The sequence below is a fragment of the Anguilla rostrata genome, chromosome 6 (assembly GCF_018555375.3).
Source record: "Anguilla rostrata isolate EN2019 chromosome 6, ASM1855537v3, whole genome shotgun sequence".
Taxonomy (NCBI): Eukaryota; Metazoa; Chordata; class Actinopteri; order Anguilliformes; family Anguillidae; genus Anguilla; species Anguilla rostrata.
The window spans coordinates 4,818,342-4,834,322 of NC_057938.1; the positions used below are offsets into that span (position 1 = coordinate 4,818,342).

The 15,981-nt window shown below is 47.1% G+C and overlaps 1 protein-coding gene and 1 long non-coding RNA gene across 5 annotated transcripts in view; one reads left to right on the forward strand and one right to left on the reverse strand.

Moving 5' to 3' along the window:
* tnr (tenascin R (restrictin, janusin)) overlaps positions 1-15,981 on the forward strand; it is a 177,871-nt gene that overhangs the window by 102,045 nt on the left and 59,845 nt on the right. For all 4 annotated transcript variants that reach the window (XM_064341665.1, XM_064341668.1, XM_064341667.1 and 1 more), the window contains 2 exons: positions 13,474-14,032; positions 14,574-15,050. In XM_064341665.1, coding sequence (XP_064197735.1) covers positions 13,531-14,032; positions 14,574-15,050 — 979 coding nt within the window. In that variant the 5' untranslated portion in view covers positions 13,474-13,530. The remainder of the gene's footprint in view (positions 1-13,473; positions 14,033-14,573; positions 15,051-15,981) is intronic.
* On the reverse strand, positions 3,770-9,427 carry LOC135258280 (uncharacterized). Its single transcript, XR_010330941.1, has 2 exons — positions 8,296-9,427; positions 3,770-5,068 (listed from the first exon to the last, which is right to left on the reverse strand). It is a non-coding gene; the product is annotated as an uncharacterized LOC135258280 (long non-coding RNA).

The following is a 15,981-nucleotide window of genomic DNA, read 5'->3' on the forward strand; positions in this document are numbered from 1 at the left end:
ACCCGGGTGAACTGCAGGGATTCTGCGTGATTGCGGGAACGCGGCCAATCAGCGGTGGGCGGCGCCGGAGGAAGGTCTGTCCGTCCGCTCCGCCCGACTCTCTGGCCCGCGTTGTCGTAGTGCGTGTTCAGAACCGTAGGTGGGAAGGTGCGGCTTCTTTTCCTGTGCCGTGTGAATTTGCCCCCCCCCCCCCAACCCCATCCTGTTCTTACTTGAAAGGAAGTGCATTTACGGCAGCTTTCGAAAGGCAGATGCAAGCTGTGACCGGCTGAATCACGCTTACAAGTGCGGGAGACGTAAAAAGAAAGTGTAAAGGGCTCCTCCGGAGAGGGGAGGAAGGTCACGGCGACTCCGAAGGCCGCCGTTCGCTGATATACCGAGCGGAGGACGGCCAGAGCACCATCGGCGTGAATCTTGAACACCGAAAGCCTGGATCCTAACCGCCCACCGGACCCCTTAAAGCCCTTAATCCGGAATGAGGCTGAAGCCCGAGACCGCAAAGTGGCCCCCGCTTCTTGAGAACGCGGCGGATGAAATATTCACAGGGGCGAAAGGGATATCTCTCTCTCTCTCTCTCTCTGTTTTGGCACCCGAGGCGCGTGCTACGCAACGCGTTGCCGGGCTGCGATAGCTGTCGCGCCGTCCCCGTGACATGGCATGGCATCGTGTCAGGTTCCGTCGGCTCCTTTCAAACAACCCCCCCCCCACCCCCACCCCCACCCCACCCCCGCCCACATCACCACCCACAGCTCCCAGCCCTTTTGTGCCACCAAGGCAAAGTCGAGACAGTTCTTACATCCTGATGATAAAAAAAGAAGCAGAACAATGACTGTCAGTCTTGGCCCACGAAGATACAGCTGCCCCCAAGATAAAGGAAGAGAACAGCTTACAATAAGAGGGGGGGGGGGGGTGTGGCAATGCCAGTTTGCTTGACGAGTGGGAGACAGCATCTAGGAGACGGGAGGGGGAGGGGGAGCAGTGTCATTCTTATTATGGTGTTCTGCTGTTATGGGTGTGGCTGTTCAGGACCGTCAAACTTTGTGTGGCAAAACATTTGATGTTTTGCTGAAATCAGTTATGTTGACAGGCATAATGAGCTGTTAGGATAACACATCATTCACACCCCTATATCTGTGGCTCTGGAAGCTGACAGGGATTCCGCGTCCTGTGGAAATTTACATTTCACTTCTGTAATCCTCACTGAGGAATATTCTTGCCTGCCTGTATTAACACTGCAGTGAATTTATGTGGCTTTTTGGACACCCCAGAACTGGATGTCCATACAATCGTACAGAAAGAAGGTGAACGCTCAGGCACTATAAGTTCCAAATACTTTGGTTAAAGAGAGTGAAAAAGGATGTGTTTAAGTATGCCTCTAGGCCAACACTTTCTGTTTTCATTACATTCCAATATAACATGGGTTTCCCATGATGCAGCTGTTCAGAAAGTTCTAGCGGGACTGGGAGAGAGTCCATATCACCAAACAAATACTTATTTTGTGATATTCAGTCGCTGGCCTTATGAAACTGTTCTTTTCAAATATGACCGTGGTGAGAGAGAAACCTTCTATAATCCGTTTTATTTTATTTTAGAAATAAAGAACTGAACAATGGTGCAATGCTGATTTTGCCAGTTCAGTTCTGTATCGTAATCATGGTAACCATCTTCAGCGAACTTTTTTTTTTTCTAGTAGAAGCTCTACAGCTGCAGCTATGGAGCATATTAGTCTTCCACGGACGGCTCAGTCATTCAAGGACACTGTGCGATGTAAGTCTCAACCTCAGCACAGCAGACTTCAAACTCTAAAGTTGTAGCACTGCCAACTGGCAGAGCCAATCAGGTGAATTTCTGGCCGAACAGCAGTTTACCTCAGATCCATATCAATGCAAACACTTGGTAAATCAAGGCATCGCATTGCTACTGAACAAAAAGTAATTTTCAACTCCTCGACCCAACGAGCTCCTTCCCTTTCGGTCTACGGAGAAGACGAATGCTCGCCATCTCTCGTCTCGTCACACCTGTGGCTTCTCGCCACCCTGGCAGGAATTACACGGCACCGCTCGACAATCTAAATTTCAAAGATCAGCGCTTTTATATACGTTAGAAGATTTGGAATGAGGGAATTGTGAGCGGGCTACACGCTGAAAAAAACAGGTCACACTTTCATAACTTTACTCGTTGATTCCATCCATATTAACGTGATTAAGAAAAAGTATTCCGCCAGTAACCGAGGGCTTCTCAACAGTGATTTTGATGTCATGATTTTTGAATTGGATCCAGCCGCTCCTAAAGAATTCAGCAGACAGGTGAATTGATGGGAAGTGCTGCTTCATGCAACAGCTAACTAATTAGCCTGATTAGCCAGATAGTCCAGAGAGATGAGTTTAGCTGCTGCACAGACAGACAAATGTATACCTGAATTCAACAAGGCGTGCTGGTACTGAATATATGTAACCTTTATATGACTGCTGATATGATGATTACAACATGGCTGGCTATTTGGCAAAGCTGTAATATTAAGACAAAGATTATGTGCAGTATTCTGTATGTAGGCTTTCCTGCCAGCATACACAAGTCAATGTAAATGCCGAAATGCCATCTGTGTGCTTGTATGTGTGTGTGTGTGTGCGTGTGTGTGTGCGTGTGTGTGTGTGTGTGCGTGCGTGCGTGTGTGTATGCGTGCGTGCGTGCGGTCATACAGTATTTTCCCTGCGGTTGGTGCAGACTGAGAATCTCTCTCTCTCTCTTCCTCTCCCTCTCCCACTCACACACATAGTTTCTAAAATACTTTGAATAATCTGAAAGACAAAAACCTAAAAAAACCATTCACCACCTTGGATTTGTGGCCTTGTGATGCACACTCTAAAATATGCTGCTTCAAAGCTGCCCAAAAGAAGTATGCACAGGCAAGGGGAAAATGACTAAGAAGTCTAAAAAATGGAAAGCAGTTAGCTCCAAAGCAAAGCATTGTGTGACGAGAGGACTGGAATTGCCCGGGTGTGATTATTTTGAATGAGGAACGAGTGTCGGCCGACGGGGCACAATATAAAATCCAATCGCGCGCCATTCACACGCGCGCGGAGTTGAGCCAACGAGCCCGCCGCATCTAAATGAGCATTCCGCTTTCCCGTTTCTCCATTAACGGGCCATTCTGTTATTCCCCCTCAGACCTGCTGAGCTTAGCGTAGCTACCTGCTAGCACAATGGCTGCTTGCTCATGTCATCTTACGGGCACAAAGTGAGCGACGGACAGAGGCAGGATGTTCTTCACGGTTATCTTCTCGCCTACGTTTTTTTAAGCCACGTGTCATCATAGAGGTGAATGCCGGGACCTAGGTTCTCGCACCTTTCCGAAAGGTGTACCCAATGTGCCGAAAATGATGGTTAAAAAAAACAAGAAAAAAAAAAACAGATCAGCGAGAAGAAACAAAATCAGTTTATTTTCAAAAGTAATATTTATAACAGTTTCGGTGGAAGTTAAGTTTGAAAATTAATTTTGTACCGCACACAGGCTGTGTAATTTATCCCCCGGCTGTCCTGCCAGAATATTGTTTACACACAGGGAGCCAGAGCTGAAAAATAGCTAAGTAGATTGTTTTTCTTGTGCTGAATGGTTAGAAAGAAATTAGTTACAAAACCAGAGCTTGTTTGAGCATACGCACCTGCAAATCATTTATATCGTCTAATCTGTAAATTCTCAACCTTTCCCTAACCATAGTTAATCTTTTTATGGAGCTACTCGTATGAGTTCTGTAATTCAACACTGATAAATGTTTATAGATTTATTCGAAGAAAATTTTCACAGCACCGGTGATACATTTTTAATCAAAAAATGCCTACATTCATCAAAATGCCTGAATTCAATATTTTTTTTTTTTTTTTAACATTTTGCCACATGTCATGGCAGCTACACGTGTCTTGGACCACAGCCAAGAAGTTGAGGATATGTCACTTTGACAACACAGAATTTTGATCAGAACTTATATTTTATATTGTACATTAGTTACATATCAAGAACCTTTGGGCATAACTGAGGATTGTAAATTCAATCATGAAACCCAGAGTTCAGCAAGTGAAGGCTTGTTCTTTCAGTAAATGTGTGTAGACCTGGATAATCAAAGCCCTGGTAATTCACTAAAACCAGGTGTATCAGTTTTATCTCCTCACATCTACTCTACTTGTGTATCCTGGGGAATGAATAAATTAGTGAGTGAATGAATGAATGAATGAATGAATGAAAGACTATACAACAAACCAGATAAATGCTACCCTGACAGGCATCCTCAGATGTGATAGTAAAAAAAGCAGTAAATTAATTTGTTCTCTTCACTGGTATCAGATGGACTGGACTTCGCAAGGATTGCAATATTTATTTTCTTTTTAGGAACTTTCAAATTCATTTTGGAACAGCCCAAGCGTACCTGGCTGCTGTATACATATATACGCAGTGCCAATTCATTTAAATGTAAATGGGGGGAAGAAACACGTCGCCAAGAATTGAAGCTGGCATCTCCGTTTGTGGAAGCGTTAGACGTAAGAGCTTCTGCCCATCTGTTTTTTTTTTTCCTTTTTCTTTCTTTTTGTTCTTAATTTTCGGATGCCCGATCGGCTCGGCCACGTCTGTCTGTGGCGTGCGTTTGTACCGATTCTTCGTCGAGGAGGCCGCAGAGTAAGTGGCGGTGGAGGGAGAGTTGCGTTAAACTACTGGGTCGCAGGTGCAGGAAAAGAACCCGGCGTCCGATGATCCTGAGAGACAAGGCAATTTGGCGAGCGCCGCCGAGGTAATGAGAATAGAATCATAATGTGGCGAGTGCGAGATTTACAAGGGGGGGTTGGGTGCGTCAGAGGAAGCTGGGTAATGGCGCCGCCGTGCTTGTCGAGGTGCCCGCGCATTAACCTGCACAAATAGGGGTCACCGATTCGCTCCCGGGTCCCGATGCTTGTCTGCAGATAAGCGCCGTGGGCCGAGCGGTGCGCGAGGCGCGGCCCGTCCCCCACCCGTCAGAGATCCGCCGCGGATATCTCTTTATCCGCCCGCTCCAGCTGGCCAGCGAGTGCAGAACGTATGCTGAACATGAAGGGAGGGAGAGAGAGAGGGAGAGGGAGAAAGGGAGAGAGAGAGAGAGATTCTCAGTCTGCACCAACCGCAGGGAAAATACTGTATGACCGCATGTGCGTACACACACGCACATGTACACGCACACGCACACACACTCTCACGCACACACACACACGCGCACATACACACATTTCAAGTGCTACACGATGCTGTGCAGGAAAAGGGTTTGAAAACACTGGAGCCAGAGGCTTCTACGCCTGTTTTATCTTTATCAAAGGTCCAGGAGGAGGTGAAATATAACCCGTACAACTTTGTTTTCCTCCCCAGTATCTCTCTCTCTCGGTGCTCAACTGGAAGATCTCGCCCGATTTCACGATTTGTAAGCTTGTATCCCACCTTTGAAGCGGCCGAGAACGCATTTTAGTTTGGTGTTGTTGCTGGGATTCCGGTCCCCTGGGAAACTGGGGCTAGTGTAATCGGGCGTGGTGCACAGTGTTGCCAAAAGAATCTCACCAGAAGTCACTATAGGGTCTCCGAAATGTCACTAAAAGTCACTAGGGGGGGCTGGGGCGGATGCCCGCTAACAGGGTGACGCCTCATGCGGCGTCATTCACAAATTTTTGCTGTTGCTCGACAACGAGAATGGAGGTTGCCAAAGTTGCGAGAAGTCGCCAAATTTCTCGCTAGTCGCTAGATAAGTTTTTAGTCGCTAGGACGGTCAAAAAGTCGCTAAATGTAGCGACAAAGAAAGCTAAACTGGCAACGCCGGTGGCGCCAGCGCAAGACAAGTAGCAGCGGCATGCTTCGCCATCCCCAGGAACCTTCAACACCGATCATGTACCTGGTGAAAGTGGCTCGTGATGGAAATCGGGACACGAAGCGGGGCTCTTCTGTTGATTCCGTCAGGCGTTTGCTGTAAACCATCCCTTGCCGCTGTCGTTTCTGGACGTGGTTTTGGATACGGCGGAACATGCAGCCCGCGGCTTCTTCAGCATCTAAGCTGATTTTCCCATCGCTTTTTGGATACTGTTCTGTGCATTCTCGATGGGTGCAAAGTAGCTACTGCTTGAAAATTATAGCCTACTTGATTGCGTAAAAGGTGAAAAAGCCCAAATAAGCATGAAGCATATTTCTGCTGTGATAGCCATCTATGTAATATGAACATTTTTCTTTATTTCACCAGACATACTGCACATTATAATTTTCTATATCATGAGAAATTCTGAAAGCCTTTAAGAATTTTCTTGTGTCAAATGCTTACATCCTGCATGCCTTAGAATTTGGCTGAGGGACAAACTTACGTAATTTACCTGTGAGTGGAAGATGGGAAGATGAGGATAATTTCGGTACATTTGTGTGTGTGTGAGTGGTTGTGCATTGAAAATCACGTCTTTTCTTTATGCTTGTAATTTTAAAGTGACAAGAAAGCCACATGACCACAAGAAACATTGACGCACTGCCAATGTAAAAGAATGCATTTACATTCACAATGGCAGTGCGTTGGAGCAGTATGTCAGATTGCTGCACAATATCTTATCATCTTTGATTTTATCATCAGTGATTTTCTTGCACCATTTAAAGATAATGTATAATCAAAATGATCTTTTTTTTAGTTGCAAAAGCACATTACAAGTTACAGCATGTATAAAGAACCGAAGAAAACAATTACTCTGACAGTAAGCAATTCCATTTTTACGAGCCAATACATTTCGTATACTGCCCACTACAGGACGACTTGATATTGTTCATTTGGAAACAATGTTTTTGGGCTGCCATTCAGCTCCCCTGCTGAGGAATGACAGTCTTCTAAGTTAAAAATGTAATTGTATTATTTTCTTTTCGTAAATTGTGGGAAACTGATGTGTAAAAGTCGCCCCCTCATTAATATACAGAATCGTTTTTTTCCACAGGGTGTTCTTTGTTATTCTTTGGCTTTTTGGTTCTATCGATTGTCGCCGCGGTAAGATTGACCGAACACGTATGTAACACCGCACTTCAGAAGCGTCTTTGAAGATGAGTAGGTCAGATTTTAACAAGCAGAATCTGCTGAAGATTTATTTATTTATTTATTTTATATTTTTAAAAAATGTATTTAAAGAACCTGGAAGTCACGGTTACAACGTTTATGCTAGAATGCATCCCGGCTAAACTTTGACCTCAATTGTGATTGATTTAGGAAAATATGAGGGTCTGGCGAGAACATTGCCCCACTCCGTGTGTTTTTCCCTCACAATATCTGACAGCGCCATCAAATGTCTCTCTCCGGTGCTCCTGGGCTAGGATCGAGCGATAACTCCTCATTCCGCTCGTCCCGTCAGCTGCGGCTGTTGAGGTGGGCTGACCCGTGATTAAGGTCAACGCTGGGGCGATGTGTGCCGGAGATAAGCAGAGACAGGTTTAACCATTGAGATGTTAACGGCCTACCGGTAGAGACTGGCGTGAGACTCCAGCGGGCGACGTCACCGAAACGCGGTCGGTGTTCTCTCTCCCCCCCCCCCCCACGCCGACGTTTCAATAAAACAGGCCTGCGTCGGCCAGCGCCGCGAGGAGGAAGGTGAAAACAGCGATCGCTGTCGACGCCCTTGTAGCCCTCCCACCACAATGCTCATTTACATAATATAGGCTACATAGGTAATACTGAAACCTATGAAACTTCCACTAATACACTAAAATGCATGGGAGGAGCTGATGAATGACCAGTTTACTCTATGTCCTATGGATCTCACCTGGGAGACTGGAGGCCTCAGTAGCTTTAAAGATGTTAGTAAACACTATACGCTTGGAACAATGACTCCATGCTAAACTTATCACGACCATGAGCACTCTAAAGAACCAGTTATTTATTAACCTAAAGGGTCTACTTGCGAAATTTGACTATGTATAAGGATAAACCACAATACCAAATACCAAATTATAATGACTAATCAAATTCAAGAAAAATATGCATAACACTATCACAGTCCAGAATATTATTTAACTACAATAGTGCATTTACTTAAAAAACACCAAAGTGCCATCAACTTAACGCCATTCAAACTTAGGCAGCCCATACACATTGCATGGCCCCTTTAACTGTCACAGTATTAAATGAAAGAAATGAACACGAAACCAAAATAACAAACTAAAGAAAATAACCCGGGGTTTTAGGCTGTTCGTGCACAGTTTGTCTTTATACGTTGGCGCGCATGTTGGAGCTCATATGAATCCACACAAGAATAATGTTGAGGTTTACTCACACACACAGGAAAACAAGTCACTGGCGATCCGAATGCAGGTCCGACACAAACACACTCGTCCAGCCGCGTGCTGTCCTATTCGTGTGGCTAGCTGCAGGTTAGCTAAACCGAAACAGTAGAGAAAACACTTCGTCGAGAAGAAAATAAGAAAAACTGGAATTTACACCAAAACGTCCGCACCTTCCCATCCCGTACCGCGACTTCATTCAATGACGATGGCGAAAACCGATTATCAATTCCAAAACGTGCATTCAACTCAATTTCACGAAACTGTTTTACGGAGCGGCCTCCATTCATTTTGAATGAGGGGTGGCGGCCAGCCCCCGCAAGGCATTTTGGGATTGCCGGCGGCGCGGCGGGAGCGGGGAGGCCGCAGTGGAGATGGCAAAAATTCAACTTTGACCCCCTCGCCGCGTCGCGGTAACCAATCTGATGTGATATAATGATCCGTCAAGTAAATTGTCCCTATTTTTTTCTAATTTTAGTTCCACATTCTATCGTTCCACAATGGAGGACCTAACTCGTAATTTCCACATTGGGTTTCCCGACTTAATAAAATCTCCTACAGAGACACTGATAAGAGGAAATAGCGTGGAGAAAAGTCTCTGAAATTGTCGGTGGCTCTGCAATGTAGTTATCGCCGTTAGCTACTATCACTGTCCAGTCTGAATAAAAATCATTTTTGCAGTAATCTAGCTCTGAAAATGTTAATAAGCTGCCTAGCTAGGCTAACTAATGTGTAGCTATAGTGAGTAACAACAAACAATAACAAACAAAAAAAATCTTCCTAATGTATTAGTTGCTAGTTGTTCGTTTCTACCAGCCACCTAGCTAGCTAATCAGATACAACTTTGAAGGAATTATCTGGCTAATTCGTCAGACAATGTTTTTGTTGTTGGTTGTAGACATTAAACAGCCTAGCTAGGCAGCTGACTAACATCTTTCAGATCTAGGTTACTGCAAAATGATTTTTATTCCGACAGGACAATGAATATGAAACACGATATTAAACCCGGTCAACATTTAACGAACACAACTGTCTGTCAAAAATAGGTGACACGCCCACAAACAGCCGACTGTGGGGACGCGGCGCGGCGACAAGCGGCCGTTGCCGCGTATAGTGTGGTTTCAGCATAACTAGTTCCCACTTGACCTCTTGTCGAACCCGCCATCACGCAGCGTGATTGGACAACATATATTTCAATCAGCACAGCAATAGGCGCCAGACAGTTCACTAAAAGTTTAACCAGACCTTCACTCTCCGTGAACTTTATAAAGTAGTTCTCGTTTTATCAGCTTCTATCACGTGAACCAATTATCTAAATCACCCAGTTGCATAGGATACACTGCAGCTAGCCCCACACGAATGGCACAGAAAAAAACACTGGCCTCTCTTACCCAAATCCAAGAATTAATGAATTAATTAATACACTGCAAATATCAGATCAAATTGGCAAACATCTTCCAAGAGCACTACACCCTAGATACAGTATATTGAGTTGTCTGGCTTGATGGCAGTACCATGTTCATGCCAAGGTGAAAGCAGAACGTGCGGGATTTTTAAAGGGTGCAGTAAATTTGTTGCTGGGAATGGCCGCTTAAAACGACACAACAAAATACCCATTTCCAGGTAGAGCTGTGATTTGCGGTGCAAGACAACGAGTAGGCCTATGCGCATATAAACCTGGTCTACACGCGGTCGTTGTGTCTCCACCTTCTCTATACGCACGTATATTATTTTCTTATCGGGAATTCGACAAAAAAGTTATGTGCATTCGTCGATGCTCCTGCTGAATGTTGGGTAATCAATAGAAAATCATTAGACAGAAAAGCAATACATCTCATGCATATTTCAGAGCAGTTAAGGGCGGAAAAAATTACTTCTCCCCTCTTCTCTCCTACCTTCATCTGTCTGTGAGGTGAAAAGCCTTCCAGATGACCACACTTTCTTGTGGCTCCTCTTGAATAATTACATAAAAATCTTAAGATTGTGATGCCCCATCTTTCCCAGTGTTTCAGCATGCCTCAAAATCCTTTGGAAAGAAGTAAATAAACAGGATTAAACCTTAAAAAATAATTATAGATATCTATTTTATTCTCTGAAAATATTCAGTTAATGCATGGATACCCCTACTTTATTATGATTAGTATGGTTATGTACATAATCTTAATATTCAATGTACCCAGCTGAAATAAGCTGTGACATATCACACTTTAAAATGAATATGAATTCTAAAAATAATCGAATTTTTCCTCATATTGCTTCGTGACATTTACGGTACATTTCAGCGAACGTTAAAAATGGCATCCCATAATATTGTGCTTTGGCTGGCTCCCAGAGCTGCTTTTGGCTTACCCGCGCTGCCGCGCGACGTGGCAGACACGCAGCAACACCTTGCGCAGAGTCTCCACGCTGTCGCCGTCACCTTCCCCAACCCCCCCGCCGAGGGGTAACGACCCTCTTTTTTTGTGCGGAGGGGTAATTTCCGATACGGAGGGTTCGACGGGAGTGTTCCGAAAACGGCGTGCCTCGAGCGGCGGGCGCCCAGCGGCCCCACGCCGGACCGCCTGCCAGCCGCCCTAATTGAGCAATCAGCCCCCGGTGAGGCTCCCCGCGCGCGCTCCCCCCCCTGCTGCGGAACCCTCCCCGTGCCAAGCTGGAGTTGGCAAAATAAGACTCGCCGCCATCTTGGTCCGGTCGCCTGAGAGCTTTCCGGGGTTTGCGGAGGGGGGCAGGCCGGAGGCCCGCGCGGGAGAGCGTACAGGCGACGCGGGACCCGGGTTCAAACCCCAATGACAATGAGGGCACCTTCCAATTTAGGTGGCGCGGAGGGAAGGTGAGAGGAGAGGACTGGAGAGGACTACAGTGGCAGCCATCACTGCCAGTTCATCTGTGGCGCTGGTCTCCACGCACATTAAAATGACTGGTGTTAAATCTACTCTTACACTGCGCCGGTGGTCTCTTGGACTCATGTAAACTCTGTTGCAGTTGAATTAACGCTGGTTATTTTGCTGCGCAGGGGCTGTGCAGTTAAACTCATTAAGAGACGCTATAGAGGAGAAACCTGTGGCAGTGGCATTTAATTTCTGCGTAATTCTTTCTGACGGATAATTGCGCCGTAATAGCGCAGTGTCACCGCGTCACGTTTTACTGCGTCTCAGTTTCCGCGCTGGCTGCATCTTAAGCTGTGTTCGTCCTTCTGCGGCTGGTGCCGGCCTTGTCAAAGGCCCTTAAACATTGAAATGTCAATTTTATGCTCAAGTGCAAGTACATTGAGTTTCTTTTTCGAGCATTAGCATAGTGCACAGGCCATATGTTTTTCTTGGCACACAATGAGGGTTAGCTGTACAGTGAAATGTATCTGATAGGAACATTCAAACTCCGTTTGTAGTTTGAGTTTGAGTCCTGGGTTCACTTGACATTTTGTTGAGGATCTTTGATTCATAACTCAAATGTTTTTTTTTCTCCCCCTCACAAAAACGCGGATCGCTAAGCTAACATTAGCGATCGCTGAACTCGCAGTTGCAACCTGCAGTTGCGCCACCTCAAAAAAGCAAAGGTACACCAAAGCTGAGAACGGACATTTTTCCTGCATCCATGCCTGTGTCTTGTCTCTCGGGTTGACGTGTTTTTGTTTTGTTTTTGTTTTTTTTTGTTTTTTTGTGAGTAGAGGGGGTTGCGTCGGGTCGGGCGGGCGGCGCTCTAACGGGCCGCTCCCAGAAAGGCGAGCGTTTTGGCGGTAACTCAGCCCCCCGCTCGCAAGGCCACGCTCATAAATCAGCCGGCGGGGGTGGGAGGCACGTCTAAACACCCCCGGCCGGTTTGTTTAAAGGCATCGCGCCTTCTGTATGGATCCCACAGAAATGATTGACACGCACCGTGCTCCATCCATACGTCCCTTTCATTATGTCCGGCCCCTGGACAATTTTTGCCTGGGAGTGCAATTTATCACGGCTGTGACAGGCGTTATAACCTTACGGAGGCTGTGTCTGAGCGAGGGAGGCCTGTACAGAACAGCAGGCAGTGGGCAGGGGGGGGGGGGGGGGATGATTTCTGGAGGAAGGGGGAGGAGTCTGTGCCACTGCCAATAAAAAATAAGAAAAACAAAAAAACACAAATGGACTACATAATAAAATAAAATTGATTAAATGGGCTCCTGTTAGATGTAATGGATGTTCTCTATAAAAAACTAATGCAGACCCTCAAGTCCCCATTTGGGACTAAGGTTGCCAGATGTAGAACTTAAACTGGACACCATGCACACGCACACATAGGCCATATAGGGCAGCTTGAAGCTTGAACGCAAAGTGGGGAGGATGGTGTCGGAACCGATTGCAGACCATGGGGAGGTGTGGGGAATCAAGGTGAAAAAAAATGCTACAGTGCGAATGGAAGATGGAACTCATTACAAACTAGCAGTCAATTTTCAAATTATTATTCCAACCAGACATTTATACAAATCGTCAGGACCTGTACAAATAATTGGCAACCCGGACATTCTGGTCCAAAACTGCAGATCTGGCAACTCCATTTAGGACACCTGTATTTATGATTCTTACTGTAGTATCAATGTATTGTGTCCCTGTCTCCAGAAATTGAGTCTGAGGGAAAATCACTCTTGTAAACATGCTCTATTTTTTCCCCTCAATAAGCAGAATCAAAGGACATGCCATTTACCGCGTGCAAGTCTCCCATCTGTATTCTGCTGATTCTGTGTTGATAAAGGGTTTATACTCCCAAAATGATCTTCCAGTCTAACACAGACATAAAATGTCACTGTAGATTATCTCTCCCTGACCAGGGGCTTTATAATGGAGTCTATTATTGGGAGTCATCTTCTCTCTGTAATTAATTTTATGGCGTTTTTTTTTTTGCCATCAGCCCCTTTAAATTAAGTAAAGAATTCTTAGTTACAGTAATCCCTAAACTAAAACCTTTCTATGTCAACGCTGTGATTGTACAAGTGTGGAAAATTTAAATGAATCTCTTCCCCTGGGAAAGAATAAGTGTTGTCAACTTGCCCGGCAAAACATCCAATTTAAACTGGGAATGTGCACTAGAAAGTGTCTATCGTGGTGTTGTCGCTGACATGGCTTGTTGTTTTTGATTGATTCAGTTAAAATTTCATTTATCATTAACGAACCCCTCCGTGTCTCTCTTTTGCCCTTGTCCAACAGAACCAGTCCTGAGCTTGTTCTTGGGGGAACCCTCAGCCGGTCACTTAGCAACCACTGATGCATTGTGGGAGCGCCATGCCACCGAGGAGCTCATTGGTTGGCCTGGCCTTGGTTGCCCTGGGCGTCCTTGGCAACACAGTCCACGGGGAGGGGCTGGTGAGGACCGCCCGCGTCAGACGGCAGGCTCTGGACGGGGACGTCGCCCCGGGCAACCAGACATCGAAGGACCAGCCAATGGTCTTCAACCACGTCTACAACATCAACGTGCCCCTGGAGTCCCTGTGCTCCGTGGACCTGGAGTCGGCCCCCGGGCGAGGGGGCGGGGGGGCCGCCCCGGCCGAGACCGTGCCCCCCGTCTCCGAGTACGTGGAGCAGACGTCCGACCTGGACAGCCAGGTCACCTTCACCCACCGCATCAACATCCCCAAACAGGCCTGCGCCTGTCCCGCGGCCAGCACGGTGCAGCAGCTGGCCAGCCGGATCGAGATGCTGGAGCGCGAGGTGTCCCTGCTCCGGGCCCAGTGCGGGGCCGGGTGCTGCGGAGAGAGCGCCGCCATTGGTGAGTCCGGCCCCCTTACGCGAGCGCGAGAACCAGAAATCGGATCAGTTCCGTTTTTCCATTAAGTCACTTCAAGCAGTTCACAGGATATGTGTCGTATGCGCTTGGATACGCGGCCCATTCATATCCCGTGGTACCGCAAAATGGCTTTGATCCGTGTTCTCAAACAATTTCACACACCTCGGGATTGAATTTTGCCGTTTGAAAGAACGCTTTGAGGGACTCCAAGGTCTGCGTTTACACAGTGCTGAGCGAGCCTTTTGCCTTGACTTGACTTTTGAACATTTAAAGTGGCCATGTCATTTTTACACATTTGACTACTTTATATATATATATATATCTTATTTTTATTTTTAATGTCAGCCAATTAAGTTCATGTCAATATCTGGTGGGTGAAATCTATCTGTATGTATCTATCTGTAAATAATTTGAAATGAATCACCATGGCAATGTCGGTTTTAAGGTATTGGCAGTTGCTGGAGTTCCTGCGTGTTGAAATACGGGCGTGCCGTTAACGGCGTTCTGATGCGCTCTCCCGCAGGCCGGCTGGACTTCGTCCCGCACTGCGGCGGCCACGGGAGCTTCAGCATGGACGCGTGCGGCTGCGTGTGCGACGAGGGCTGGGCCGGCAAGAACTGCTCCGAGCCCCGCTGCCCCGGCGACTGCTCCGGCCAGGGCGTGTGCGTGGAGGGCGAGTGCGTCTGCGACCGCGACTTCGGCGGGGACAACTGCTCGGAGGCCCGCTGCCCCGGCGACTGCTCGGGGCGGGGCCTGTGCATCGACGGCGAGTGCGTGTGCGAGGAGGCGTACGCGGGCGAGGACTGCTCCTCGGGACGCTGCCTCAACGACTGCTCCGACCAGGGCTTCTGCGTCAACGGCACCTGCCGCTGCCGCCCGGGCTACGCCGGGGACGACTGCTCCTTCGCCACCTGCGCCAACAACTGCAGCCAGAAGGGCACCTGCAGGAGGGGCATGTGCGCCTGCCAGGAGGGATTCGGAGGGGACGACTGCTCTTCGGGTGAGGGGCCGGGCCTCGCGGGGGGGTGGGGTGGGCGGGGGGCAGTGGGGGAGAAGCACCGCTATAGGGAGACCTCATCAGTTGAGTGCCGTGATTGGAGAGCAAGGCTTTGTTAAACGCACAATGGGCATTAATGGGCTGCCCAAACCTGTTCCTGGAGATCTAACATCCTGTAGGTTTTCACTCCAACCCTAAAAAAGTGCTCACCACTCAACAGCTAGAGATCTGTTACTTAGTTGAAACAGGTGTGCTAAACAAGAGTTTGAATGAAAACCTACAGGACAGTAGATGGAACAGGATGGGCAGCCCGGAGTTAATCTCAGTGTAGAGAGCACAAGGCTTTGCAGAACACACAATGGGTGGAGTTACCTGGTCACTGAGTAGCATGGGCCAATCAACAGACTTCTGTCTCTGAGGCAAAACTCAATAATTGGTTCTCAACAGGGAGTCACTTATAATGCTGTTATCGCAGTGATGTTTTTTATGGAACAGCACTCTCCTGCCTGTAGTTAATTAACATTAACATGGGAATTGCTGCTCTTGGTGGCGGATGGATACTGTGGTGTCTACCTAAGCAAGGTGTGAAGCGGTATTTGGTCAAGTGCCTTTCAAATTACAGTGTAACGGGTGGAGAGCAGAAGTGGTGGTCTGGGATTCTCTAATGTGTAAAACAAACCTGGGATAATTATTGAGGTGGAGGGTTAATGTGTTACTGAGTTTGGCCTTGCGATGGCTGTGCTGCATCATTCAGAAAGTTCCGTAATTAAGGATTAAGTCACAGATGAAAACGTGTTGAAAACACACGGTGATACGATACAGGATATACTGATATACTATCAGCAAACACACACACGCTCACGCACACACATACGCGCACACACATACACACACACGCTCACACACATACACACACACACGCTCACACATATAC